This window comes from Entelurus aequoreus, linkage group LG07, assembly GCF_033978785.1.
Source record: "Entelurus aequoreus isolate RoL-2023_Sb linkage group LG07, RoL_Eaeq_v1.1, whole genome shotgun sequence".
Classification (NCBI taxonomy): Eukaryota; Metazoa; Chordata; class Actinopteri; order Syngnathiformes; family Syngnathidae; genus Entelurus; species Entelurus aequoreus.
This window is the reverse complement of record NC_084737.1, coordinates 66,878,026-66,890,525: the sequence shown is the minus strand read 5'-3', so window position 1 is coordinate 66,890,525 and position 12,500 is coordinate 66,878,026. Positions and strand designations below refer to the sequence as shown.

Below are 12,500 nucleotides of genomic sequence, written 5' to 3'. Positions count from 1 at the left end.
AGACAGGTTAAAAAGACGGCGATGCTAATTTTTGTTAGCCTGTCAATAGCAAACTCCATTATATCTTAGCATCCAGCTAGCAGGATAAGAATTAACTTTTTTTGCTTTATGGTTATAGTTGCTTATTTCAGTTCATACTAGGTTATGTTTACATACTCATTAAAAAGACGTTTGCAAAAGTTTAAAAATACTGCAATGCAAATTTCCGTTAGCCTGTCAATGATAAACTCCATTTATGTTAGCATCCGGCTAGCAGGACAAGTGTTAACTCTTTTGCTGTATGATTTCAGTTGCTTATTTCAGTTCATACTAGCCTATATTTATGATTTACTATGAATCTTACATATTTTTGGTATTTCATGCATTTATCAATATACTTGTATGTGCTTAGTTATACAGTATTTTAATTTGGAGGGAATAAATTAACAATCTTAACTTGGAAGTTTTTCAATCTCTAAATTAAAGGACTGTTTACCTTTCTGACAAACTAAATACCAACATTTAGGGAGGGCAGAATAAATATTAATAAAGGGACATTGTTCGTTTTTCTGTCTCTTTGGAAAATGTTCGGACGTCTCTGGTCTAAATGTTATTTTATAGTAAATACAGAGCTGTGTTTTTTCAGGGGGTTTGGCGGGGGAGAAGCGAGCTGGCGTAGCATACAGTGGTGCCTCGATGCAGCAGCATAATCTGGGTTTGATTAGAGAGTCAAAGATACACATTTTTATGGGCGTTATTTGCTACTGGCGGTTTGCTTTGGAATGTAACCGTTGTAAATAACGCTGAATACTCAAGTAATTGTAGCTACAGTCAAGATCAGGGTGATGCAAGGATTTTGAAGTCTGTGGAATAAAACCAGCCCTGACAATCATCATCACCGTCAATTATTTACATTGTGAGGTGCAGAATGTTTCAAGTGTGCCAAAGTCCGCAATGTCCCAGCGGAAAAATTACGACGAAGGCCGGAAGAGAACATGAGTGCTCACGAAAAAAACTTGTACCTTCTTCAGAGGCAGAGGAGGAGGTCTGGACATGGAGCGACTCTTGCACCCCTGACTGCACATCCGCCCGTGCTCCTCTTGGTATTTGCTGATGGTGGAGTGGTGCACCATGGTCAGATGGGGGGTTTGGCCATTTCGCAGACAAACGAAGATGTACTGCCATTGTAAAAAAAAAAAAAAGACAATTCATTGGTTAATCATCAGCTTTCTTTCCAATAAATACAGTATTTTATTTATATTAAAGAAATATAAATGTTTCACTTTCTAAAAAAAAATCTAGACACTTTAAAATAAGCAATACAAAGTACAATCAAAAGAATACCAAAAAGCAATAATACAGAAAATATCCATAATTCACTTAAAAAAAATATGAATATAACAAAATATTTATGGTCTTATGGGCCATAAACTGAAAATATCCAAATTTTTGGTGTTTAGATAGGAAACTCCTGTAGAAAATTATTTTTTAAAAGTGGTTTTAAATATATTACAATAAAATAAACAGTAATTTTTTTTAAAGTGCAACGAAAGAACTGTATATTCATTTTATTCATAAATATTTCTGTTATTGCAAAAATAATCTAAGTATAATATTAATTTGGAAATTAGTTTGCATCTCTCCCTATGAAAAAACTAAATAATGCACAGAATATCACATCAAATACAACAGATATCCATTTAATGACAATTAATTATTGCTATTTTTCTTACTAATTTATGTTTTTATTTATCCATTAAACTATTATTTATATTTGATTTAACTTTTATATATATATATATAGGAAAAAATATGTTTCAACTTGCCTGTGTATGAAAAGTGCTATATATATAGAGTTTTGATTGATTGATTGATTTATAAATACCATTGCTATATGTAATATATTTCCACATATTACAATCTTGGTCCATCTTTGAATATTTCCTAAATTCCAAAGCTAAAATTCCAGTCATCATCATCTCCGTTTTTACTGTTTATACATCCCAGTGGGCGTGGCTGACGTGGTGATTTGTCATTGGCTGTCATTGGCTGCTCTGGCCACACACCAATGAAGAATAACAAGAATCCAAGCACTTCTAGTTGCAAGACTACAATTATTATGTACAGTAGATGACATATGTGGCTGTCATGGTGCAGCAAGGTAGTTTTTCCTCATATAAGTACAAGAAAAGGTCATTGGACTAGACGGAGGGGTATGTTTAAATGTAACAGTCACTTCACGATGAGAGTGCTGGTTAACTGCAGAGGGCTGTTTGTTTGCTGCAGGTTAATGCAGTTCCAATCTTATTAAGGCTCGCATGGAGGTATAGTCGCTTCCTGCTGCTCGACTGATATGAGTCAGCCCTGCAGGTGGTCGCATCAGTACCACCCAAAACCTTCAGTCACATCAGTCTTGATCTGACGCTTACAAAACAGCACTGAGAGAACAACTGGCAGTGACCTACTAAGTTACTCACTTTGTAAAGCTACAATCAGTAATAGTCAGTATTCAATCCGTTTTACAATTTTATGAGATGTAGTCATCAGCATCAAATAAGCTCTGCTTCTTCCTGCTCCTTCTAGGGTGCGTTGAATTGTGCAAGTGTGTGAGCTACAGATGTTAGCAATCAGTAGACGGAAGGTGATATTTCGAGTAAAAGTGAAGACAAGTTGACAAATGCATCTATTTCGTAACAGATTGCATCACGTTGCCAAATAGTTTTGCAAATCAGGATCTTTCGTTTGTGTAGATAGAAGGTCTTTTTAGCACCTGGGAGACAAAGTGAAACCAGACTTTTGAAAGGTAACGAATGCTGACGTGGCATTCGGAACAAAATGAAAGAGAAAGTGCAATTCAAATACCACACCTTAGTGGTTAAATGTGTGGTTTTCTTTACATGCTCTGAAGAATGGAGGAATTACAGTTAAAATGTACAGATAGCTAAAATGTTAAGATTTAAAAAAAATATTTGAGCATGGGTGTAACAGCAAATTCTGGGCCCCATACACAAGACACCTGAAGGCCCTCCGTCCCACTCTAAACCCAGGTCACCACCCCATACACACACACACACTTGGTATGTTTACATGCAATAAAAACTAACTATTACATAGATGTGGCTTAAACCAGCTCTTTAAAATACATGTAAAGTCCTTAGTTAGATTTTTGACTTTTAAAGGATTAACATATCTAGAATATAATAATATACATACAGTACAGGCCAAAAGTTAGGACACACCTCATTTAAATGCGTGTTCTTCATTTTCAAGACCATTTTACTTTGTACATTGTCACTATGACACCTGTGAAGTGAAAACCATTTCAGGTGACTACCTCTTGAAGCTCATCGAGAGAATACCAAGAGTGTGCAAAGCAGTAATCAGAGCAAAGTGTGGCTATTTTGAAGAAACTACAATATAAAACATGTTTTTAGTTATTTCACCTTTTTTTTGTTAAGTACATAACTCCACATTTGTTCATTCATAGTTTTGATGCCTTCAGTGACAATCTACAATGTAAATAGTCATGAAAATAAAGAAAACACATTGAATGAGAAGGTGTGTCCAAACTTTTGGCCTGTACTGTATATATATTTTTTTTTTCCAAAAAAGTGCCAAATAATTTTAAATAAAGAGACCATAATATAAATTTAAAAAAATCATAAAACCTGTAATTAGTCACTTAAATATGTCAAGTTTTCCTTTACTTCAGAGTGTAATGTGGATATTAGCTGATACACATAGGATTATCATCACCGGGTAATATGAATCATAATAATACATCATTATTATTATTATGATTACATTATTTTTGTGTGTGTATCTCCTGAAGGGTTACGTCTCCCTTTCTTTTCAAAACCTAGTGACGCCTCTTTTTGTAACATTAATCGAGGGTCCTTGAATGCACCACAGTTACTGTATATGCAATGAGATGCAAAATGGAAACTTGTACATAACTTTGTCCTTTGCTGCCACAGTTCAGTTGGACTAAATACTAGTCTTCGACACAAAAAGCTTTTGCTTTACTTTTCAATTGTAATTAAAAAAAAAAAAAAATCACATAAACCAATAATTTTTTCATTTTTCAATTTCTTGTCATGAAACAGAAACTCAATTACCAAAATATACACTGACCCACTGAACTTCTATCTATTTTCATATTAGAATATTGAATATTTAACAAATTTCAGGCTGATGTGTTATATCATTTTGGTACATCATTTATTTATATTCAAACAAGTAATAGGAATGCGAATCACAATTCAGTTCAATTTTGATTCTTGGGATGACAATTTGATTTACAATTAGTTCCCGACTCAACACCATTCTCGAGTCAAACAGATTCTTGCAATATATCGTTTGGTATAAAAACTAAAATAAAACCTTTTCAAAACAGGTTACAGGTTACAAAAGCTCTTGCTGACGTATGATTGCAAGTGTGGATATGGCCTAAGAAACGTATTTTAAAAACTAGATTCTTAAAAAAAAAAAAATTGGGCTGTCAAAGTTTAGTGATATTAGCGTGTTAATAACTTCCGTATTTATTTCTATTTTTTAACGCTCATGCATCCTGACTCCTTTTTGACCCTCGCTCCATTCCATAGCACGGGAAATGTAATTCCACTCGGTTACTGTTGGGCCATAAGCTTGAAAATAACGAGCAGAAATGCACAAAGAAAAGGGGACATTATGGAAATGTCAGATCCAAAGCCATGGCAAGTTGTTCTCCCGATTAAACAAGACTATTTTATCTTCAATTGCTGTGAGACGACATAACTGCAGCAACTACCTGCTGGCGCCTCTGCCGCTTGTAGCGAGGAGGAGCTTTTGATTGATTGATTGAGACTTTTATTAGTAGGTTGCACAGTGAAGTACATATTCCGTACAATTGACCACTAAATGGTAACACCCGAATAAGTTTTTCAACTTGTTTAAGTCGGGGTCCACTTAAATTGATTCATGATACAGATATATACTATCATATATACTATCATCATAATACAGTCATCACACAAGATAATCACATTGAATTATTTACATTATTTACAATCAGGGCTGTGGAGGGGGGGGGGATATGGACATCAAGTAGTGGACATAGAGAGAGAGAGAGAGAGAGCGAGAGAGAGAGAGCGAGAGAGCGAGAGAGAGAGAGAGAGAGAGAGAGATCAGAAGGCATAAGAAAAAGTATCTGCATTTGATTGTTTACATTTGATTATTAGCAATCCGGGGAGGGTGTTAGTTTAGGTTTGTAGCTGCCTGGAGGTGAACTTTTATTGCGGTTTTGAAGGAGGATAGAGATGCCCTTTCTTTTACACCTGTTGGGAGCGCATTCCACATTGATGTGGCATAGAAAGAGAATGAGTTAAGACCTTTGTTAGTTCGGAATCTGGGTTTAACGTGGTTAGTGGAACTCCCCCTGGTGTTGTGGAGATGGCGGTCATTTACGTTAAGGAAGTAGTTTGACATGTACTTCGGTATCAGGGAGGTGTAGCGGATTTTATAGACTAGGCTCAGTGCAAGTTGTTTAACTCTGTCCTCCACCTTGAGCCAGCCCACTTTAGAGAAGTGGGTAGGAGTGTTTACAATACAGTTTTTGTGCATTAATAACATAACATTTGGATTGTTACTCAAACTGCTTTAGTAATCAGGAATAAAAGCTCAGCAAAAAAACCAACAAGACAAGAACTCTAGTGTCACTTTTATCTGAGATATTTATTCATAAATGTATAATATTTTCACGTCATAACATCAAGTCTTGATCGTTTAATCATCCTAGAGTGTGGTAAAGCACTGCACACAACTCTAACACCAGAGATGTCCAGGCTGGTCCACGTCACAAAAAGACGGATCACCATGGTAACAACGGCTCCTCTATTCATCCTTATCCTCACAAGCCAAAAAATGACACATCGTTGCTTTATTTCCCCCCCCCCAATAAACAAAGAATGAACTCACCTTAAACTGGCAGAGAGGTTGCTTCCCGTAGATGAAGTCCCACCTCCCGTTGACCTGCAAGGTGTAGTCCTCAGGTTCCTGTCGCACCGAGCGGAAGACGGTAGCCTTCTTCTTCAGGGCGCTCCTCATCAGAGCCAGGGGCAGGTCCTGAGGCTCCTGCTGCACCATGAAGCTCTCCTGGCATACGTTGGAATTGCTTTTATTCCTCCTTTAAACTTACAAGGTGCTGCGTGTGGCGGGGGAGGGGGATTACCAAATGCCATCCATCCATCCATCTTCTTCTGCTTATCCGAGGTCGGGTCGCGGGGGCAGCAGCTTAAGCAGGGAAGCCCAGACTTCCCTCTCCCCAGCCACTTCGTCCAGCCCCTCCCGGGGGATTCCGAGGCGTTCCCAGGCCAGCCGGGAGACATAGTCTTCCCAACGTGTCCTGGGTCTTCCCCGTGGCCTCCTACCGGTCGGACGTGCCCTAAACACCTCCCTAGGGAGGCGTTCGGGTGGCATCCTGACCAGATGCCCGAACCACCTCATCTGGCTCCTGTCGATGTGGAGGAGCAGCGGCTTTACTTTGAGCGCCCCCCGGATGGCAGAGCTTCTCACCCTATCTCTAAGGGAGAGCCCCGCCACCCGGCGGAGGAAACTCATTTCGGCCGCTTGTACCCGTGATCTTGTCCTTTCGGTCATAACCCAAAGCTCATGACCATAGGTGAGGATGGGAACGTAGATCGACCGGTAAATTGAGAGCTTTGCCTTCCGGCTCAGCTCCTTCTTCACCACAACGGATCGATACAGCGTCCGCATTACTGAAGACGCCGCACCGATCCGCCTGTCGATCTCACGATCCACTCTTCCCTCACTCGTGAACAAGACTCCGAGGTACTTGAACTCCTCCACTTGGGGCAGGGTCTCCTCCGCAACCCGGAGATGGCACTCCACCCTTTTCCGGGCGAGAACCATGGATTCGGACTTGAAGGTGCTGATTCTCATCCCAGTCGCTTGACACTCAGCTGCGAACCGATCCAGCGAGAGCTGAAGATCCTGGCCAGATGAAGCCATCAGGACCACATCATCTGCAAAAAGCAGAGACCTAATCCTGCAGCCACCAAACCAGATCCCCTCAACACCTTGACTGCGCCTAGAAATTCTGTCCATAAAAGTTATGAACAGAATCGGTGACAAAGGGCAGCCTTGGCGGAGTCCAACTCTCACTGGAAACGTGTCCGACTTACTGCCGGCAATGCGGACCAAACTCTGGCACTGATCATACAGGGAGCGGACCGCCACAATCAGACAGTCCGATACCCCATACTCTCTGAGCACTCACCACAGGACTTCCCGAGGGACACGGTCGAATGCCTTCTCCAAGTCCACAAAACACATGTAGACTGGTTGGGCAAACTCCCATGCACCCTCAAGGACCCTGCCGAGAGTATAGAGCTGGTCCACAGTTCCACGACCAGGACGAAAACCACACTGTTCCTCCTGAATCCGAGGTTTGACTATCCGGCGTAGCCTCCTCTCCAGCACACTTGAATAGACCTTACCGGGAAGGCTGAGGAGTGTGATCCCACGATAGTTAGAACACACCCTCCGGTTCCCCTTCTTAAAGAGAGGAACCACCACCCCGGTCTGCCAATCCAGAGGTACCGCCCCCGATGTCCACGCGATGCTGCAGAGTCTTGTCAACCAAGACAGCCCCACAGCATCCAGAGCCTTAAGGAACTCATCCACCCCCGGGGCCTTGCCACCGAGGAGCTTTTTAACTACCTCAGCAACCTCAGCCCCAGAAATAGGAGAGCCCACCACAGATTCCCCAGGCACTGCTTCCTCATAGGAAGACGTGTTGGTGGGATTGAGGAGGTCTTCGAAGTATTCCCTCCACCGATCCACAACATCCGCAGTCGAGGTCAGCAGAACACCATCCTCACCATACACGGTGTTGATAGTGCACTGCTTCCCCTTCCTGAGGCGGCGGATGGTGGTCCAGAATCGCTTCGAAGCCGTCCGGAAGTCGTTTTCCATGGCTTCCTCGAACTCCTCCCATGTCCGAGTTTTTGCCTCCGCGACCGCCGAAGCCGCACACCGCTTGGCCTGTCGGTACCTGTCCGCTGCCTCAGGAGTCCTATGAGCCAAAAGAACCCGATAGGACTCCTTCTTCAGCTTGACGGCATCCCTCACCGCCGGTGTCCACCAACGGGTTCTAGGATTACCGCCACGACAGGCACCAACTACCTTGCGGCCACAGCTCCAATCAGCCGCCTCGACAATAGAGGTGCGGAACATGGTCCATTCGGACTCAATGTCCAGCACCTCCCTCGTGACATGTTCAAAGTTCTTCCGGAGGTGGGAATTGAAACTCTCTCTGACAGGAGACTCTGCCAGACGTTCCCAGCAAACCCTCACAATGCGTTTGGCCCTGCCAGGTCTGTCCGGCATCCTCCCCCACCATCGCAGCCAACTCACCACCAGGTGGTGATCGGTAGAAAGCTCCGCCCCTCTCTTCACCCGAGTGTCCAAAACATGAGGCCGCAAATCCGACGACACAACTACAAAGTCGATCATGGAACTGCGGCCTAGGGTGTCCTGGTGCCAAGTGCACATATGGACACCCTTATGTTTGAACATGGTGTTTGTTATGGACAATCTGTGACGGGCACAAAAGTCCAATAACAAAACACCGCTCGGGTTCAGATCCGGGCAGCCATTCTTCCCAATCACGCCTCTCCAGGTTTCACGGTCGCTGCCAACATGAGCATTGAAATCCCCCAGTAGAACGAGGGAATCACCCGGGGGAGCACTCTCAAGTACTCCCTCGAGTGAATCCAAAAAGGGTGGGTACTCTGAGCTGCGGTTTGGCGCGTAAGCGCAAACCACAGTCAGGACCCGTTCCCCCACCCGAAGGCGGAGGGAAGCTACCCTCTCGTCCACCGGGTTGAACTCCAACATGCAGGCTCTGAGCCGGGGGGCAACAAGAATTGCCACCCCAGCCCGTCGCCTCTCACTGCCGGCAACGCCAGAGTAGAAGAGAGTCCATCCCCTCTCGAGAGAACTGGTTCCAGAGCCCTTGCTGTGCGTCGAAGTGAGTCCGACTATGTCTAGTCGGAACTTCTCCACCTCGCGCACTAGCTCAGGCTCCTTCCCCCCCAGTGAGGTGACGTTCCACGTCCCAAGAGCTAGCTTCTGTAGCAGAGGATCGGACCGCCAAGTGCCCTGCCTTCGGCTGCCGCCCAGCTCACATCACACCCGACCTCTATGGCCCCTGCTATGGGTGGTGAGCCCATTGGAGGGGGAACCCACGTTGCCTCTTCGGGCTGTGCCCGGCCGGGCCCCATGGGGACAGGCCCGGCCACCAGGCGCTCGCCATCGTGCCCCACCTCCGGGCCTGGCTCCAGAGGGGGGCCCCGGTGACCCGCGTCCGGGCGAGGGAAATCTGGGTCCATAGGTTTTATTTTTCATTGAGGTCTTCGAGCTGCTCTTTGTCTGATCCCTCACCTAGGACCAGTTTGTCTTGGGAGACCCTACCAGGGGGCATAAAGCCCCCGGACAACATAGCTCCTAGGATCATTGGGACACGCAAAATCCTCTACCACGGTAAGGTGATACGCTTTTATTGACGAAAACAATTAACCAGTGTTAATCCTCTCAAGGGACACTATTATAGAACTTTCGAGTAGTCAGTGTTCAGCATGCATCTGTATAGATTTACTATCCTCTGAAAGTGACTCGAATCACATCATAGAAGATATCAAAAATAGTCGCTAACTCACGTCACAAGCCTCGAACTTGACGTTGATGATGATCTTGGCGTTGTGGGACTTGCCGCACATAGGCAGAGAGCAACACGGCTCCAGGTCGCACGGGAAAGTGTACTCCAGCCACTGTTGCCACGGCGACATCTGACGCATTTGAGCCATCTCTTCGCAAAAGGCTCGCATTTTAGTCCTGAATTCGTTCACCTCGTGGTTCTTCTGGGCCTCGAACTCGTGGAGACCTAAGAAACAGACAATATCATTTATTTTATAGCAACGGAAACATTTGATTAAAAGTCGATTTTATTTACTATATAGTATTTTTTACAATTCAAATAATATAACATATATGGTATGCTAAACATTTTAACCAGGCGGACTTTTTTGTCGTTTCAGAAAATTTTTGCTGTATTTTGGCCAACAGTTTTTTTCTGTTCTATATGATTAATATTGTCTAGATCAGTGGTTCTTAACCTGGGTTCGATCGAACCCTAGGGGTTCGGTGAGTCGGCCTCAGGGGTTCGGCAGAGCCTCTGCCGCGTAGGTCAAGAAACACCCGACTCATCGTGTAAACACAAACTTCTCCCTGTCGGCGTATTATGGATACCCCCAAACAATGTTCCCTCTAATTTTCCATATGTGTTAGCAAACACAAAAACTCCTTGAGCATTCGGTGGAGCACATGTGAGCGACATCAGACCTGCAGCACACCTGTCCCAAACCTGACTAAATAACAAGTTAAATGTTTTAATATTATAATCAAATGAAAGCAGTCATTTCCATGAGATTATTTTCTAATATAAGTGTTTTGGCCCACTTACAATGACTATAACATATTGTTTTTCATGAGCTGTGTACTAGTATTATATGTCTGGGTGGGGGGTCCTACTTTGGAATAATATGTACCCCTTTAAGATATCGCATTTAGTTCCCACCAAAACATTCACATGTTGCACAATGAGATGTAAACATGGGATCATGTGTACATTCCTGTAACTTTCTGTTTGTAAAATATATCTTTATTAGTATTTCTTTAATGTAATAACATCATTTTATGATTACGGTTCGGGTTCGGTGAATGCGGATATGAAACTGGTGGGGTTCGGTACCTCCAACAAGGTTAAGAACCACTGGTCTAGATTAATATTTTGTTTATTTGTTTCAAATCTGTCAATCGATTTAATTTCTAAACCAGTGGTTCTTAACCTTGTTGGAGGTACCGAACCCCACCAGTTTCATATGCGCATTCACCGAACCCTTCTTTAGGGAAAAATTAAAAAAACTTTTTTTTTCAAGTATGTTTTTTTACTAGTGCACAAAATGTACCGCGCATGAACATCATCTTGTTCAAAGAACAAAACCAACACAGTGCAAACAAAATACACACCTGCACATCAGTGTGACTTCTGCTGTTGCCTTTGAGAGACCGGTTCAGATATGCGTGGCTTCACCTTGGCAAGTGCCACTCTCATGTCATTTTCACAGCAAAGTCTGTTCTTTTTCTTCGTTTTTATGTCCAGCATCCTCGAAAAGGATTGCTCGCAAAGATATGTTGTAACGAATGGTATAAAAAATTCCAGGGCTTAACTAATAACTGGATACTTTTCCATTTGTCGACCCCAAAATGTTGAGAGTGTCGTTGTTCTGAAGAGTTGCTGTTGAACCTGGCTCTGCTGAATTGCAATGATTTTGTTGAGGTATTCATCATTGACATTTGCTGTCTCAACAGCAAACGTGAACGGCTGTCTCACCCATGCTGGATATGACTCTCTTGTAGGGAAATATCCGTCGAGAGACTTTGCAAGCTCATCTAAGTGCGAGGCAATTGTTTGCTTCAGTTCCATGGGTACAGAAATGTCTCCGATTCCAGACACATCTCGTCGCTCACATGTGCTCCACTGAATGTTCAAGGAGTTTTTGCGTTTGCTCACGCATATGGAAAATTAGAGGGAACATTGTTTGGGGGTATTCATAATACGCCGATAGGGAGAAGTTTTATTTACACGATGAGTCGGGTGTGTCTTGACCTCCGCGGTGGAGGTTCCGCCTAACCCCTGAGGCTGACTCACCGAACCCCTAGGGTTCGATCGAACCCAGGTTAAGAACCACTGCTCTAACCAAAAATACCAATGTATTTCTCAAAAATATTTAACCCTTTGGGGCTTTTATATCAATGGGTAACTGCACACAAGCGTCTTTTGGTGTCGTTCTAGCCAGTTCCAGGTCCTAAATGGCTGTCTAAGTGTACCAACTTGTCGGATTTACTTCCCAAGTGAGAGGCATGATTTATGATCTACAATAAACTTCCAAGGAGCAAGGAAGCGAGGACGCAGAAGACATAAACATAGGAACACACGGTATTGATCATGCCGCCGCTAAAAATAGTTTGCCTGTGTTAGCGCTTATAATAACAATATCACTAACACTTGGGTAATATTCAAGTCACGAAATGTAAATGGAGTATTGTTGGCGCTTTTTTAATGGTTATTTATTAGATTTTATGGGCGGAATAGATAGACTTTTATTGACGTTTATTTAATATTTAAAATGCTTTTTAAAAAATCCATCCGTCATCATGTCTTTCATAATGATGGTGAACGATAGGCAACATTCCCAAAAACGTGCAGTTCTCCTTTAAATAATGTCACAGTTTTTAATTATAATACATTTGCATAACATGAGATATTTTACTCATTTAAACCTGTGACATTATGTGATCAAAAGGCCTTCAAAAAGGGCCAAAAGACAAACAAACATTGCAGGATTGATATTTTTTAGGACTGAAGCTTATTGAGCAATTTGAGCAAAAGAAGAAAAAAA

General features: G+C 42.8%; 1 protein-coding gene across 2 annotated transcripts in view; it reads right to left on the bottom strand.

Annotated features, from left to right (window-relative positions):
- The window catches only part of pik3cd (phosphatidylinositol-4,5-bisphosphate 3-kinase, catalytic subunit delta), a 70,211-nt gene that overhangs the window by 50,645 nt on the left and 7,066 nt on the right, over positions 1–12,500 (bottom strand). For both annotated transcript variants that reach the window (XM_062054288.1, XM_062054287.1), the window contains exons 4-6: positions 9,699–9,922; positions 5,935–6,111; positions 1,002–1,157 (exon numbers count right to left, since the gene is read on the bottom strand). In XM_062054288.1, the coding sequence (XP_061910272.1) occupies positions 1,002–1,157; positions 5,935–6,111; positions 9,699–9,922 (557 nt within the window). The remainder of the gene's footprint in view (positions 1–1,001; positions 1,158–5,934; positions 6,112–9,698; positions 9,923–12,500) is intronic.